The 18,324-nt window shown below is 41.7% G+C and overlaps 1 protein-coding gene across 4 annotated transcripts in view; it reads right to left on the bottom strand.

Annotated features, from left to right (window-relative positions):
* SLC22A23 (solute carrier family 22 member 23) overlaps window positions 1–18,324 on the bottom strand; it is a 179,439-nt gene that overhangs the window by 7,629 nt on the left and 153,486 nt on the right. For all 4 annotated transcript variants that reach the window (XM_043540179.1, XM_043540180.1, XM_037893218.2 and 1 more), the window contains 4 exons: window positions 16,511–16,613; window positions 12,453–12,685; window positions 8,595–8,627; window positions 7,781–7,904 (listed from right to left, as the gene is read on the bottom strand). In XM_043540179.1, coding sequence (XP_043396114.1) covers window positions 7,781–7,904; window positions 8,595–8,627; window positions 12,453–12,685; window positions 16,511–16,613 — 493 coding nt within the window. The remainder of the gene's footprint in view (window positions 1–7,780; window positions 7,905–8,594; window positions 8,628–12,452; window positions 12,686–16,510; window positions 16,614–18,324) is intronic.

The raw sequence follows: 18,324 nt of genomic DNA, 5'->3' as shown, positions 1-18,324 counted from the left end.
TATGCAGAGAGGTTAAGATCAAAAGTATACACTAATTTTGGTTGCCCAATCTGAGACACTTAGGACCTGATCTTTCAGAGTACTTATCCTTACATAGCGCTTCATATCTTCAGAGCACAGCTCCCACTGACCTCAAGTGCAGCTGTAAACGCTCAGCATGCCTGCAAATCAGAACTAACCCTTTGGGCCCCTTTGAAAATTCCAGCCCTACAGTCTAGGTAGAATGGCTGTTCCAGATGCAGATGGATTCCCTCAGGCACTTTTCTCTAACAGCAGCTTTGACCCTTAGCAGTTGTTCCCAGGACTGGTTTCACCTTACAATGGGTCCTCAGTGCAGCAACAACTACTTTAGGTTCTCCCTCAGGCTACTGGATAGGGCTCATCTCTCCGCTGCCCTGAAACCCAGTAGCAGGTTTCCCAGTAACTCCCATTTTCTTTTGCACTTTTCTCTGCTGTGCTCCCGCACCCTCACTCTCAGCACAGAACTCAGTCACCTGTCAGCCACAGCTTCTGTGTCTGTGTCACTCCACTACTGCAGCAGCATGATGATCTCAGGACCCATGACACTCTCTGTGGTACCCTTTCAAGGCCTGATACCTGCATACTGCCCCATTACATTTAAATTCTGTGTCCTTGGTGCACAGACAGTACTTTCCTGTGAGTCAACATGTTCCAGTCCTCCCCGTGCTCAACTTCCTCCCTTTTCCACACAACTAAAACTTCAAATTCGGAGATAATCTGCACTGCTACTTTTTTATTACCATTATATAGGTTATACACTATGATATAAATCAAACCCAGCACTACAAATCTCTGACTTCTAGATTTTCTCTGACCACCAGCCATCTTGCTCAAAAGCTAATCCCCATATCCCGGATCTTTTCAGTATCCATGGATTTACAGCTTAGCTGCTTAAGTGCAGGAAGTGTAGGACACCAAAAATATTCTGCTCAGACCAGCAGACAAGAGCAAAGCAATCCCTCCTTGCAATGTTTAATTATCTACCTTTCACTTTACAGAGACAAAGAGTGATTTTCCCAGGCTTTTATAGAAGAAACTAGATTTTTGCAGGGTTTACTGGATTTTGTGTTGGTAGTAGAAATTTTGGGGTCTGGCATTAAGCTTTAGCCAACTTTTCACTGAAAAATTAAAACCTACCTAAATCTATTGTTTCTGCAATTAAATCCCCCGTGTCACATTTAAGTAACTTTCTGAATTTATACTCGCCTGGGTAGTCCCACAGGACTAGGTATTCAAATGCAGACGTATTAGCAGGACCACACCCCAAATTGGTGCAATAGTGACAAAGGGCTGATTCTCCTTTGCCCTGGACATTGTGCAGTCATTTACATTAGTGCAAAGAGGGTGTAAAATTCTACCACAGCAGCATGATATGCTCATTTTGTACTGGTGCACATGACTACGCTAGGGGCAGGGCAATGGGGAATCAGGTCCACAGCGTCGGTGGTTCTCAAACTTTTTGTATTGGTGACCCCTTTCACATGGGAAGCCTCTGAGTGTGACGCCATGCCGCGCCCTCCCCCCCCCAATTAAAAACAAGGGAGTTAATTAAAATGTAATTTAATGTGGACTCAAGGCTGACAGCTTGTGACCCCCACAGAACCACCTCACGACCCCTTGAGGGGTCATGACCCCCAATTTGAGAACCCGTCATCTATTCAGTATTGTACCTCAAAGACTGGGAAAAAAAATGCTCACCCGGATTTTAAAGGCATTTAAATGAGGAATTTAAATGCATTGCAAGGAAAACTAAGGGAGAAGGAACAATTTTAGGTTCACTGTATGTCAAGAAGCACTGTAGTTGAAGTCAGAGAGATATTCTCTCACTGTAGGTTGCACTATGTATACTAGAAACAAAATCAGGGAGCACTATCAGTGCTTGAAAACACTATACTATTTATTTTTTGCTGCATTTTTTTATAATCTAAAATAATGTCAGTTCAACATTTGCAGATGTTTTCCTCGCTGACATGTACAATAGACACGCATGAGTGAAGCAATGAAACAGCTCTGTTGAGAAGTGCAGCACACTTCTGTAGTTCACTTTTCTTTCTCATGCGTGGTGTGACAGCAGGCAGGATTTAGAACTTTTCTGGGGTGCTCGATTCCTAGATATTGTTCTTCCTCACTCAAAAAGTTTCCTGAGATGCGATGGTGCAGTTTTTTGTTTCAGTTTTCTCTAACATATTGAATATTAATAGACTGCGGCCTAATGTTTCAAGCTGTGGTTTGGGCGTCTGAAATGGACACACTGCAACACCTTGGACAAATCAAACCTCTCCCTCAATTTCTCCATTTGTAAAATAGCTTCCTCATGTGGCTTTTTCAGTCTTAATTAACGTATATCCTCCAAAGATTACATTACAGCATATCAGATCTTAAGAAAGCAGCTACTGTATTTGACTTCTGCCATTCTCTGTGTTACCACTAGAGAGTAGGCTTTGCTCACATTTATGTAAGCTAATAAGAGCGAGAATAGTACAAGAGGATCATTTATAAGACTGTAAAACTGCTCTTGTAATCCTCAATGGTGCAAACGTTGAAAGAGCCTGGTTCAAAATTGGTAGTCTTTAAAGGTTTCCCTATTCATATTTTAGAACTTTTTCTGGTCTACTAGAGCTTTAAACATCACCAGAACACTTTACTAATAAGAGTTTAAAATAACAATAGCAAAATATTATCTCAGAAATTCTTCACTGAAGTGAAACTAAATCCAGGAATATGGCTTGCACCTCTCTCTAATATTTAGAAGCACAAAAGAGCAATTTTAATCCCACCTTAGTTTTTCTCAAGTATTTGACCCTTTCTAATGCAAGTGGTCTGATGTGACAATGGGTCAAAAACCCCTTCAATTATTGAAAAGATTATTTATTTGTATTGCAGTTGTGCCTTAGAGCCCCAGTCTTACTCCACTGTGTGAAGTGCTGTGATTTAAAATCCTGATGTGATTATTTGATTTTAACCTCAGCAATCTCCACTCCCCTAAACTCCACTGGGAATTTACTTTAGTTAGAGCCATCAGTGGACAGTGGTTGATGGCTAAAATCCCCACTGTTCCTCCCACATACCTTTTCTCTTCACTGCTGCTATCAGTAAGGAGAGGGAAAGTGATATTAGCAATGCAAAGGCCAAGCAATACGTAGTTACTCCCTATCCTCAGGGGTCTAGGAACCGGTACGGTTCTCCCCCTTTTAGAAACTGGCAGGGGAGGGAAAGAAAGGAGAAAACAAAACAGTCTCCGAATCAACTCCTTTCTAAAACCTTGGTCTCTTTGGTAAGTAGCACAACCCTCAGTGACTCTGTCATCATGCTTATTGGAGGAGGATTATCAGCTTCATTTAGTGCTTTAGTTCAGTGTTGGAAAGGAGCTTTTTAATGAACTCCTTGGCACAAGGAATTAGAACTCTTTAACGATGAATCAGGGCTGATCAGCATTAACATGTCAGGGTAATAAGGATCTCAACAATAAATATTTGTGTTATTCCTGAGAGTCTTTAGGTCTCTGAAACATATATTGTAGATTCTAGCAGGAAAAGATAAATTCTTGGAACCTGATGTTGGAGTTATTCAAAAACAACCCTTTGCTTATTGAAAACAGTGTAGAAGTGTTGGGAAATGCTATTGATTGTCATGGTAGCAATCATACAACAGCCAATCTACTTGTAAGCACCTTAATATTGATATTATTTTTCCTCACAAACAAAATATGAATAAAGAATTAGTTTGAAAAACCCAATGACTCCCCCAATTCCCTTACTATGCCCTCCCACAAGACTCTGATTGGAACATCAGTTGAACATAGGTCAAGTCCTGAAAATAAGATGCTTTGCCAAATTGCAATTCATTATGGGTAGTATTTCATAAAGACAATTGCCCTGTAAAGGGCGTGAGGGAGAAATGGCCAGATGCCTATTTCATGACACCTGAGCAAAGGCATATCATCAGCTTAGCAATCACACTTCTGTCTGAAATGTGCTAAGAATATAAGAACGGTCATACTGGCTCAGAACAACAGTCCATCCAGCATCCTGTCAGCTGACAGTGGTCAGTGCCAGATGCGTCAGAGGGAATGGACAGAACTGTCCAGTCCCAGCTTCTGGCAGTCAGACCCAGAGCATGAGGGTTGCATCCCTGACCACCTTGGCTAATAGCCATTGATGTATCTATTCTCCATAAACTTATCTAATTCTTTTTTTAACCCTGTGATAGTTTTGGCCTTCACAACATCCCCTGGCAACGAGTTCCACAGGTTGGCTGCACACTGTGTGAAGAAATACTTCCTCTTGTTTTAAACCTGCTGCCTATTAATTTCATGGGGTGACCCCTGGTTCTTGTGTTATCTGTAGGGGTCAATACACTTCCTTGTTAACTTTCTCCACATTATTCATGATTTATTAGACCTCTATCATATCCTCCCTCAGTCATCTCTTTTCCAAGCTGGACAGTCCAAATCTTTTTAATCCTTCCTCATATGGAAGCTGTTACATCCCCCTAATCATTTTTTGTTGCCCTTTTCTGTATCTTTTCCAATTCTAATGTATCTTTTTTGAGCTGGGGTGACAAGAACTGCACACACAGTGTTCAAGGTGTGGGTGTACCATAGATTTATATAGTGGCATTATGATATTTTCTGTTTGATTATCTAGCCCTTCCCTACTAGTTCCTAACATTTTGTTAGCTTTTTTGACTGCCACTGCACATTGAGTAGATGTTTTCAGAGAACTATCCATGATGATTCCAAGATTTGTTTCTTGAGTAGTAACAGCTAATTTTGTATGTGTAGTTGGGATTATGTATTCCAGTGTGTGCTACTTTGCACTGATCAACACTGAATTTCATCTGCCATTTTGTTGCCCTGTCACCCAGTTTTGTGAGATCCCTTTTCACAGTCATCTTTGGGTTTAACTTTCTTGGGTAATTTTGTATCATCTGCCAATTTTGCCGTGTCACTGTTCACACCCTTTTCCAGATCATTTATGAATACATTGAACAGCACAGGTCCCAGTACAGATCTTTGGGGGACCCTGCTATTTACCTCTCTACACTGGCCAGTTACTCCTATCCTTTGTTCCCTGTCTTTTAACCAGTTACTGATCCCTGAGAGGACATTTCCACTTATCCCATGACTGCTTACTTTGCTTAAGAGCCTTTGGTGTGGGATTAGAGGAAAAGGACATTTTTGGTTTGCTTTGTCCATTTGACAACATTTAGTTGTTTCTTCTGGTTAGTCATTCAGTTGGTCAGTTTCCTCTCTGTTTAGTTCTTTCACATAACAGGGAGAAAATTCAAAAAAAGAAAAATCTATTGTAAAACCATAAAAATCATCAGAGAGTCAAAAAACAGTCACAATTCCTGAAACAATTAAAAAAACCCAACAACTGCATTTGATTACATGTTAATGTGTCCCTTTAAATTTTTAATTTCATGACTAACTAGAAAATCTTTTCCACTTTATCATCTCTTGTGAGAAAAATAACTAAGGCACAAATGTTTTCATCTGTAATTTAGGAAAAGCTAACTAGAGAACACAACCTATTGGAATGATGTCCTAAAATAACCCTTTCATAGTTATGATAGCAAATGAAAGGTGAGTTTTGCTTAGCAAGCAAAAGCTAGTGATTCAAACTAGCTTACACTCTCTTCTCTACAACCAATAGCTTCCCCTGCAAAATGATGTAATTTGTGAAATATGTACCTCACGCCACACAGCTGGAAAAAACAACACTGAGTTAAACAAAAGAAAGGTTTGACCCTTTGCTACACTGATGACAAAATATTGTAAGGACATTTCACTTTGGAAAGTTCTCTCTCTCTCTCTCTCCCCACCCCCCTCCCCACCTTCCCTTTTTAAAGAGCCTGAATCCAGTTGAAAGTCAATGGGACCTAAAGCACCTAAATCATTTTGGCACTATTTCAACTGTTATCCAGAATGTACAAATGCAGTGTATGACCAGTGCATGAGATTATGCTGTAAGAAGAGAAGTGAATAAATAAAATGGAAAACTGATATTGCAAAGAAAGGGCTGGGAAACTTCCCATTTTCACTATTATCCAGGATATCAAAGGCCATATTTAGGGCAAATTATTTGACTCCTTTAAGAGAGGCCTGTGTTGAGGAGGTGAGGGAAGAGGCAGACCACTAAACGGCCTTTGAAAGGCATAATGCTACCACTTGTGCTGGAGGAGAGGGGATGAATGCAGAGGGAAATGATACACCTTTGAAAGGTGCAGTTCCATTGACATCACCTCTGGGGCTGTTATCACTGCTAGCTGTCCTGGTTGCCCCCCCTCTTTTCTTCACCAACCTGCCACTGAATTTTGGCTGAAGCTTTCTCTGGACGGAATCAGGGCTGCTTGTGCCTATTCCCCCCTTTAGAACACTCACACAGGGCCAGACAAACTTCTCTCTCAACGGCCTGGGTGCAGACTTGAGATGCATGCATAGGCGCCGACTCGTGGGTGCTCCAGGGCCATGGAAAAAAAACAGTGGGTGCTCAGCACCCACCAGCAGCTCGGAATGGGGTGGAGGCAGAGACCAGCAAGCGACGGGCGGGCAGGGGCCTTGGGGAGGGGGTGGAGTGGGAGCGGGAAGAGGTGGCGTGATGGCAGGGCTTTGGGGGAAGGAGGTGCAGAGGGGTGGGAAGAGGCAGAGCGAAGGTGCGGCCTCAGGGAGGGGGGGCAGAGTGGGAGCGGGGCCTCAGACAGAGAGGATGTGGAGCACCCCCGGGGAAAAGTAAAAGTTGGCACCTATGCATGCGTTTACTACTTTCACAAACCCCTGGGGATACTGAGAGGTACTTTTTATTAAACCAAGTGACAACAGCATAATTTTAATGGTTATACTCCAATTAAGCAAAGCACGTAAGCACAGGCTTCCCTTTTTAGCATGCACACAGTCATTTCACAGCCTGCAAGAAAACTGAAGCACAACACAGTGGAAGAACTGGAGATCAAACCAAATTTAGCTACAACGCCTCATGCGATTCTTAATGTAAAAAGTATTGTTGATAATTAAGGAATCTTAGACAAGTAAGGCTGGAAGGCACTTCAAGAGGTCACCTAGCCAATCCCCCCATGTTGAGTCAGGATAAAATATACCTACACCAAGTTGTTTGTCTAACCTGTTCTTTAAAACCTCCAATGATGGGGATTCCACAGCCTCCCTTGATAACCTATTCCAGTTCTTAACAATCCTTATAATTAGAAATGTTTCCCTAATATCTAACCTAAATCTTCCTTGCTGCAAACAGAGATGATTACTTTTTGTCCTACCCTTGATGGACACGGAGAACCCCCAGATCCTTTTCTGCAATACTACTGGCTAGCCAGTTATTTCCATTTTGCATGTGCGTGTTTGATTTGTCCTTCCTATGTGATGTCAGACCAATTGTCCAATTTATCAAGATATTTCTGAATTCTAATCATGTCGCCCAAAGTTCAACCTCTCCCAGCTTGGTGTCATCTGCAAATTTTATAAGCACTCTCTTCATTCCAACATCCAAGTTGTTAATTAAAATATTGAATTATCATAATGGGAGAAAGGGTGAAACTGTCTGAAGCGATGTAAATAAAACTCTCTTTATTTATATGCAAAGTAGCTCCCAAGAGACTGCTCAAACTACAGAACATCCCAGAGTCCATTGGACAGTATCAGATTATTAGAGATTTCACCTTGCATAAATAAAAGTTTGCATTACACAATAAATTATTAATAAAGTAAGGACATCTGAACTGGTTCCCCACCCCAACATGGTCTTACCTTATTACTGTTGGTGTGATTTCAGCACAGAAGAAAACACTAAGACTTCCAACAGCATGCGAAGAAAACATACCCACAATGGAAAATGCAGTAGAGAATTTGTCTTTGACGCTGTCACTCATACCTGTTAGACAGACACATGCACATGGAAATTGAGCTCAGCAAAATCAGTATATAGTCCCCAAGAAATAAAACAAGAATACCATATTAAGTCACTCATTCACCTTAGATGCAAGTTTGAGTCTCCTCCCCCAACGTTTATTTAAATCAATATTTAATAAGCCATGTACCGACTACCCAAAACATAAATAAAAATGTCGTAACATATTGCCAAAAAATAGCAGTAAAAACAACCTCCAACTTTGTTATCAACAGCCATCACAAAGAGGTAAAGCTCAAGAAATGTCTCCAAACAATTTTTCAGGCACTGGACACTTCCCACCCAAATCTGGTAGCCATATGGAGACAACCAGAATTAATCATGACCTAGTACAATTCTGTGGTTGAGACATTGCAGATGTTGCAATAGAGGAAGATATAAATAAAATGTTCTCATCTCTACCACAGACCTGCAGAAAAAATCCTTATGCTGCAACTGATCAGAGCCACAGGTGCATTGAACAGGAGCTGTAAAAATAAGCAACCAGCTCTACAAGAAGAGCCCTAGGACATTGAGCTCAACAGCAACCTTGCACATGAACACTAGCAGTTACTGCATTCAGGCTCTGTATCCTTAGTGATTCTGGCCTTTCAGATACACCCAGTCAGAGTGCAAGCAGTTCTAAAACACTGCATAGACATTAGTAAACAGTACCTGAGCCTGGAAGTTGACTATATTTTCCAATCACTGGATCCGCAAAAGATAAATTAAAAAGGGAGAGAGAGAGTTAAATATGTGATTTATTCAAAGTGAAAAACAAACACACAACACCCTCCCCCCCATACCAAACCAAACTACAGCCCTCCACCTCCTCCCCATAAACTTTCCTTTCAGTATCATGACTGGACTGCAATAGTCTTTCAAAACCAGTTTGACATGGCATGCAATTTCCAGGCCTATTCCCAACTGGAGGATAGAATTCTAATGAGATGATGATAATAAACGCACAGTGGTAAATCATTTGAAAAGACCCAGAATTAGCACTGAATTTAAACAAAAGTCTCTTTGTTGGTAACAAAGGAGGAAAAGAAACTGCAGTCAAGCTTTGCTGTAACCCTCAGGGAATGGCCACAGGGGCTTTAGTTAGAGAAGGAAACCATTACAATCAGCATCCCTGCGTTGCTAAAACACATATTTTTCCCTTGCCAAAATCCAAAGTGAGTTTACAGTGTTTAAAATTATTCACAAGCTGCTTTTTGGCCCACGTTCCCACGCGGCGCTAAGTAATGCTACATAAAAAGCGGAACAATAGTTATGCGAGCCTGGCAGAACATCCCAGCAGCTGGGTTACTCCAGAGAGCTTAAAGAAGTTCTGACTCAGGAGAAACCCTGAAATCTGGAAGGAGATCCCTCTGTCAGAGGTCTTACGACACACACACACACACCCTTTAACAAATTACACAGACAGCATGGCCATTCATTTCTCTTCACACCATTGCCTAGCTGCCTATAAGGAGTGATGGTGGGATGTGATGGAGGGGGACAGACCGCAGTAGAAGGATACAAGCTGTTCCAGAGTTCAAGGCTGCCTTTTCCTCCTACTTTTGTATGGGTAGTTTTTAGAAATGGGAGGGGGACAAAGGGCAAACAGTATATGATGGGGGCACATCTGAAAAACCCAATATGTTAAGAAGTGCATCAATGACAATAAGTTGCACCTCTTGTTGACTTTTGGTTGCTCTCAGCAGCTGGGAACAGAATGTTTTAACATGGGCATGACAGAAAGCTTCTCATTAATTCTCTATGTCCATCTTCAAGTTTCAGAATGGAACACAGCAGAACAAAAATAATTTAGAAATAGTTGTAATCTAGCTACCATAATTCTGTTTCTTCAAAGGCATGCTTTTGTAGTTCATCATTATGCAGAGTATTATTGTGACACTGTATAAAAAGGAAGATGACCATGTTTTGGTATCACCACTCATGTATTGACACTGTTGCAACCACTGATGTATCAATGCTGGTGCACAATTGTGATAAATCTTATGCAAAGCACGCCTTGTAAGGTATCACTGGAAAAGTTGTAATTTGTTGAACAATGGTTACCCTGTTTATACACATGTATTATCATTGTATGTGAATCTTTGTATTCATTGTATGAATCTTTGCTATGTGTTTGTATCTCAACATGTGTTCCTGGGTAACACCCACAAGAACAGATTTACATCAAGACCAGTGAGCCATGGTTGATGGGCCATTAAGGGAAATCAACTCTTCCGATGGGCCCCTTCCCCACGCCTCAGAGAATATGTAGACAATGGATGCCTCATGACTCAGCAGGGGCACACAGAACATGTGATTCCTGACTCCCATGTTTGTGCCAGTAACCTTCCAGGTACATGGACTGGGGGGTATAAATTTGAGACTGTGATATCACGTCCTTGCCTCTTGCCTGCTCCACATCTCTGGACTATGATTTCTAACAAAGGGAAGCTTTGAACATGGACTGAGGACCCCCAATCTTTTGGGTGATCCAGGAAAACTTACTGCAAGCTAGCAGATTTAACATCACTGCTATTCTCCTGATCTATAAACTCTGCCATCATCTGCAATGTATGTGATTCACTTTAACCATTTAATAACTCTTCTTTGTGTATTAAAAAAATCTTTAGTAACTTTTCTAAAGATTGACTACAGTGTGGTATTTGGTAAGATCCTGAAGTATATATTGACCTCAGGGGGGTGTCTGGTTTTCTGAAACTGGAGGAAGTTAATACATATGATTTTTGGTTTTAATAATCATTTACCATAGTAGTCTGGTTTGTCTGGGTGGTGCATGAGGGGCTAGAGGGCCCGAAGGGAACTATCTTTGGCTTCATAATAAGCAGTACAGTATTTTGGAAACACATTTTTGTTACTGGCTTGATTAAGTCTTATGACAGACTAACCCACCGGTTGAGGGTATATGCCCTGTATTCTGTCAGTCTGACCTGAAATTGGTGTTCTTAGCTGTGTTCCACAGCAGGCAGTGTGACAATAATTACTTAGACACATGCATGTGCTATACTTATTTCTTAATTACACTGCTAACTGTGTATTGCTAATGTGTGGCCACACAAATTTACCAAGGGGGAGGGAGGAGATAGAGAACACACCTCCACTTTGAGTGGGACTGCTCCCACTAACTTTATAGTAGTGAGACATCTTCCCCTCTGGCTTTTTCTCCAAAAGGCAATTTGACAGATGTTCAGATACTTGCCTTTTTTTTTTTTTTTACTATTTTTAGAAGAGTGGCAAAACCAGAAACAACCTGAACCCACCCAGCATCGACCCACAGACTTGGAATATACTGTTCTTGTCTCCGATAGAGACTGCCTCTTTTGCAATTATAAGAGGATGGGAATTTTGGGATTCTGCCATCAATCAATTCAATTTCCTAAGCATACTCATTGCATGTCAGAAAATCTGAGAAAGAGAAGGAACCAAGAATGGGAAACTAATTTCCTTTGTAGCCTCCTTGGAGAAAAAAGAATCTGGTAAAACTTGTATGCCATTTCCATGAATTCTCTTAAGACAGGGGTGGGCAAACTTTTTGGCCTGAGGGCCACATCGGGGTTCTGAAATTGTGTGGAGGGCCGGGTAGGGAAGGCTGTGCCTCCCCAAACAGCCTGGCCCCCCACCGCCTATCCGCCCCCTCACTGCCCCCCTCAGAACCTCTGACCCATCCAACCCCCCCTTCTCCTTGTCCCCTGACCGCCCCCTCCTGGGACCCCCCTCCCCTAACTGCCGCCCCCAGGACCCCACCCCCATTCAACCCCCCGCTCCCTGTCCCCTGACTACCCCCCGAGACCCCCTGCCCCTTATCCAACCCCCTTGCTCCCCACTCCCTTACCATGCCACTCAGAGTAGCAGGACTGACAGCCACACGGCCCGGCCGAAGCCCGCCACAGCGCCGCGCTGCCCAGCAGGAGCTCGCAGCCCCGCCGCCCAGAGCGCTGGTAGCATGGCAAGCTGAGGCTGTGGTGGAGGGGGAGGGGGCTAGCCTGCCAGGCCAGGAGCTCAAGGGCCGGGAAGGACAGTCCCGCGCCGTAGTTTGCCCACCTCTGTCTTAAGACAACAGAAAACTCTTTTTTCCCCCTTTTAAAAACCCAGACAATCAATTTTGACACATCGTCAGAGACTGAAATCCACTCTGTTTTTAACTCTTCTCAGCGCGGGTGACTAGCTCTGAGCTCTGCTACAAGAATAAATCCCTGCACCTAGAACAATGAACCAAAAGAATAAAGGGGAAATTGGAGGGAGAACAAAAGAGTTTCACTGTAGTCGAATATGTACAGAGAATGGGCCAAAATCTACAGTGACTTACATTCCCTATCGCTTTCAGCGGGATTGTAGAGCATATGAATCTGCACCATCCACAGAGAGCTGATTTACTGCTCTTCTGTTCTGCAATAGACAGGTTTTTTCCATATGTCAGTTGAGAACAGCCATTGATTCAAGGCCTCATGCAGCTTTGCAAGGTAATGCTCTCTGACCAGTATCAAGGTGCAAGTCACTTATGCCCTCACTTACAGTTGAGAAGGCCTAACTGTAGAAGCGATGCCAGAGCTGTCAGAATCATGAACAGCAGCAGTCCTCCTCTTCGCCCTAGAAACCCAACGACTGGGCACATAGCCAGGCAGGATGCCAGAGCAATCCCTGCCATGGTATAGTAGTCTGCATAGAAATTGTGGGTGATGGTCATCTTCGCTTCATGACCCATCATGCTTTTTGCAAAGCAGTGATGTATTCCAAACCCGGTCAGCCTAAGGGAGACAGAAAGTGACAATGGGAGACCACTTCTGAACAGGCAAGCAAATATTGCAATGCAACAAGGAGCTGGAAAGAAAAGGAAAAACTTTGAGGCAGAGACTTCTCTTACTAAGCGTATACAACACATAGCCCACCTAGCTACTTTGAGGCCTCAAGGTTCTACTGTAATACAAATAAACAATGATCAAAAATTGATCAAACCAAAAGACTTGTGATCAACTGACCTGATTCTAATAGGTGCTAAGCAACAGCAGTTCCCAAATCAAGCCATGTGAGATTACATTTTTATTATGTGATTGGAAGCAACCTTCAGATTAATTTAATAGACTTCAGTTACTATCTAACATCTGGCCTTTAGAATGAGTACTGCTGTGATCAGTTTTATGAAGAAGGGCTCTATGGTTGGGCTGCAAGGAAGCATAATACGAAACAGATCACACCATAGATAGTAACCTCAATCCCCAAGGTAGTGCTGCTGGCAAAATAACTTTTAAAATGAATATTTAAAGTGACAGACTGAACCTGTATTTAATTTGTTACTATGACGGTTATGAAACAGAAAATCTATGGCTTGAATTGTGATTCATGCCATATTTCAGCATTACTTTCCTCCACTTATTTTTCCATGAAAACAGGTTCCTCTATTGACCATTTCTCCTGTTTCAAATATTTATTAAAAAAATAAATGGTGGGTACGGTGAGATGCATATGGATAGTGCCAGATCTTAGTGCAATGTAAAATCATTTCATGTGCGGACAGAGCTACTGGTGTATTTTAGTGCTATCAATACCTCCTCCGGCAGCGCGACACCTCTCTCAGAAAAGGGCCTCATATCTGTGGCAAATTCTGTAGCATTTAGGTAATGTGACCTGCTACATTAACTAAGGAGTAGACTAAGTATTGCCAAATTCATTCCACATGTGCAGCATTAAGCCACATTTGGGCCTAAGTCTCCAGAATGAATGGCTAGTATGTTACATCAGTATACCATCTATCAGGATTTGCCTTAATTTCAGGAATTTGAAACAATTTTTATGGAAACCAAACTATGGAAAGCTTTTTGTTTTTTTAAATAAACAAATGGTGGGGATTTATAACAGCTAAGTGAATGACAGCCCTGTGCATAGCAGACCAGTCAGTGAAAGCCAAGATAGAATTGTGCACCTTTTGGAACTGCAGAATTGATATACTTTACATTGACAGAATGCACTACAGGAGACGTAGTTGTTTATTCTTGTACAAAATTTCATTTGCTTTCGGAATCTACAGAATAATCTGTACAGAATTTATTTTCTGTCTTAACTCTGGTGCTTGATATCTTCCAAACACTATTTAATATACAACTAGACAACCCTAATGTATTACACAAATATATCCATGTGATAAACTGAAGACCCATGAGATAAATTAATGCATTATACAATTTATTACCTGTGCTCTTCCCTTTAATCCACATCCCTGGGATTTATTCTAACATCCTAAAATTCTGAGCAGATTCAAACAGTTGCCTTTTATTTTTGAAATAAATCAATGTGCCCTGAAAAAATTTCCTCTTTCTCCCCTGAAATGTTTTACTTTTCCCAAAATTCACAACTGCCTGAATCTCAGGACAGACTACATGATGCAAAAGGAATAATAATAATAATGAAAAATAGGCTCGTCTTTCCCTAAAATAAATTTGAGATCTGCCTGACCAACACAAATTTGATTCACACTCTTCAAAGAATGCAGAACTTCTCCACTGACAATGGCCAAAAATCATCCTTTGTGTTGTTTTTATTCTGGTCTTGGGAATTTCCAAACAAGTATAATTAAAAGTGGGGTGGGCGAAGGGGGAATTCATACAGAGACAATGTTCATAAATCCACTTAAGTTACTGTAGCTATAAACTCAGTCTAGCAGCAAAAAAATTGCTCCAAAATGCATGAGGCCACCGCAGTGGTTATTAAAAGCCCACCACTTCTTTCACCAACTGACACTGTAAATTAAGACGCTGATCCGGCAACTGATTCAGCACAGACAGATCCTTAGAATCAATGGGCCTCACCCAGGCAGGATCAGTTGATCCAGTGCTGCAATTCATAATCATATGGGTCACTGTAACTTCTCATGAGAATGAAGATTACAGGTCAGAGCCCTAAAATCAAGTGGAAATTCCAACTATGGGCAGGGAACTTATATTTCTACACAATTTTTCTAGGGCAATTTCTGGTCTTACTACCACCACCCCATCCCAATTTAAAAATCACACAGGTGATCCAAATGGGCACTTTATATAACTGACATACTAGGAAACACCACCATGGCTGCCCCTTCACTTTCTCCTGTTCCCTTCCCCACCCTCAAAAGTAGTCAGGGTCATTTTGAAATAGATTTCAAGCCTGTACATTTACTTTTATTTCATACGTGAGAAGCTCTCTCAGTTTTGTGTGATCGTGCAAACACTTAAGCACATGCTTAACTTCGCTCATGTAGCTGTTTGCCAGATTGAGGTCTTAAAATGTAGGTGTCACACTACTGTGTTTGAGAAAGTACACTTTCCCTGTATACCCCTTTAATGATTTGGAGGAACTGAAGCCCTTTTTGTCCAGTTTTCAGGACATCATGGTCAGCTACTATACAGGCCACAGCTTAGTATTTATTGCCAGGAAACTTCTTCCTTTGCCAAATAAATCCATTAAATTTTAGAAAATATTAAACAGATTGTAGATAAATTTATGCAAACAGTTTTATAATTGTGCAATTGATTACATTCAAATCAACCATATATGCTTATTTCCTCCTTTCCCTGCTGCTTTATTTGAAATAAAGATGAAATAAAGATAAGATGGTAATATCCTTGGATTTTTCACCTCACTTGCTCCCTTCTACCTCCCAGATAATTTAAGACATGCAACTGAAACTGGCAGTTATTAATTTTAATCCAGGATAATGGAAATCTACAGCTTGACCTCTCACTTGAGAGAAATTTTCAACAAGACCCAACAAGAAACTACTGAACGATTTGGTTTAAATTTAAAAAGGACACCATCGAATACACCAAAGACATTGACCAGTTCAGACTGATCTGCTTCCTTGACATTATCCATTGGAAGTATAAGGTGAGATTTTCAAAAGTACATCGACACTGTTTTAAACCCTGCGGCAGAGAGTCTCAGAGCCCAGGTGTACAGCTACGGTGCTGAAAACAGCAGTGCAGACATTGCAGCTTGGGCTGGAGCTCAGCCTCAAAAGCCCACCCTGCACCTTGTGTTTCAGAGCCTGAGCTACAGCTGAGTCTAAACATCTACACAGTTGTTTTTAGCGCTGTAACATGAGCCCCAGTCTGTAGACGCAGGGCCTGAGACTCGCTACCATGATTTTAAAACTCTGTGTAGATGTACCCTAAGTGACTTAGGAGCACAGGTACTGTTAAAACTGGGAGGGGAGAGTGGAATTCATGTGAAAGTCAATGCAACTTGTGCTCCTGTCATTCAGAAAATCCTACCCAGAGTAGCAAGTTTTTGCAAGACAGAGATATACAGTTGGTCACTGACACAACAATGCACTTGCACAGCTACTATTCCCAAGAAAGCACCTTATGCTTTTTGCTCCACAGCTTAAAATGTCAGATGACTACTTCCTTAAGCTTCTACACGAGATCACTCTTCTGGTAGAGCTCACTCTTCTTATCAAAGATCAGCTATCTAAGACACTGGGTTAAGGGTCCTGTAATGGGGCAGAAGAGTCTCTATATTTCCATCACCGTCCACATCTACTTTCAGTTTACCAACAGAGAAAACATTCAACATACTTGACAGGAATATGTTGGACTTACGAGTTCACACACAATACTACAATGTTTTTCCACAGGTTCCTGGTTCCCACCACTTTAACAATGCAGACCTTCTTGGGCCTCCTGGTAAGCTCCTTCTCCAGCTCTGAAACAAAACAGAAGGTCATGTAGTGAGGGAGCAGAGTAGCCAGGGGATTTCAGATTTTATTCTGGATGTTCTGGGAAGAGAGCCAGCAGGGTTCTCCTTCCCTCCTGCCTCAGAGCTCTGAGGAGGCCACACCACACACACACACACACACACACACACACACACACACACTCTCTCTCTCTCTCTCCTTGATTTGTTTCTCTCTTATCCTTCTATGTGTTGTTGATCCTCTCTGCAGTCTTGGAGGGCTGCATGTGGCTCCCTGCAGATTCCAATGCTACTCGCAATTTTAAAAATATATGTAAAAAAAAAATTGGGGAGTTAGGGATGGAATGTAGATGGATGGTCCTTGAGAGATGTCAAGTTGCCTGATACACCATCAGATGTTCCAGTGTACTTTAGTCCTAATCAGCAACATACTCTGCTAGTGATATGCCTCTCACAGACAGGGTCCTCACATGTGAGACAAAATTGATAGCATTTCTGTAATGTGGATCTGTGGTATCTAAGGAGTGGACTGGAGATGGCCAAACTCATTCAATGTGTGCATCTCCAACCCCAGGTTTCTAGAAATAAATGGCTAGAAGGTTACAGCAATACATCATCTGCCCTCCTCAGTTCCAGTGTTGTTGCAGCCGTGCTGGCCACAGGATACGAGAGAGATGAGATGGATAATAGCTTTTATTGGAGCAACCTCTGCTGGGAAAGACACAAGCTTTTGAGCTCCACAGGACCTCAAGAACAGCTCTGTAGAGCTCCAAGCCTTGTCTCTTTACCAGCAGAAGTTGGTCCAATAAAAGATATTACCTCACCCACGTTGTCTCTCCTCCGCTTCAGGCATTTAATGTAATTTTGATGGACACTGAACAGAGGAATATGTTTTACAAAAATGATGTGGGGCTCATCAAGGCAATCCCTTTAGATTTTAAAGCGGCGCTCAGTGCTCGAAGATCTTGCCCGCTCTTGAGTTCAAGAAAGGGCTGTGAGCCTGACTGACCCTCACACTGTGCTGTCGGAACCCTGCCGAGGCAGCCATACACTTCCTTGTCTTTGCCATTTTGTAGTGGAATACAGAGAACCCTTAGAGAATAGGTATTTGCACAAAAACAGTCTATGAATGGTACAAAACAGAATGAAGAGCACTGTATTACCCAAACATCTAATCCCGAGATTAATTTAGCTGCTACATAAACATATTAGATCATATTTTCCAAGATATTGGAACAGTTACAAATGATTCCAAGGATAAATGCCCAGTAAAAACTTAAGCAGCTGTGGCTAGAAACGTCACAACAGTTCTACATTCCAGCAGTACAAAGTGTACCTGCCTCAACACTTCTAGATTAATAGATTCAAAAGCCAGAAAAAACTTTGTGATCATCCAGTCTGAGGTCATTGAACTTCCCCAAAATAAATCCTAGAGCAGTTCTTTTAGAAACACATCCAATCTTGGTGTAAAAATTGCCAGAGATGGAGAATCCACCACAACCTATAGTAAATTGTTCCAATGGTTAATTACCATCACTGGTAAATATTTACACCTTATTTCCAGTCTGAATTTGTTTAGCTTCAGCTTCCAACCACTGGATCATACTATACCTTTTTCTACTAGACTGAAGAGCCCGTTATCAAATATTTGTTCCCCCTGTAGGTACTAATAATGGAGTCACTCTTTAACCTTCTCTTCGTTAAGATAAACTGACTGAGC

The sequence above is a fragment of the Chelonia mydas genome, chromosome 2, assembly GCF_015237465.2.
Source record: "Chelonia mydas isolate rCheMyd1 chromosome 2, rCheMyd1.pri.v2, whole genome shotgun sequence".
NCBI lineage: Eukaryota > Metazoa > Chordata > Testudines > Cheloniidae > Chelonia > Chelonia mydas.
This window is presented reverse-complemented; position numbering and strand designations above follow the sequence as displayed.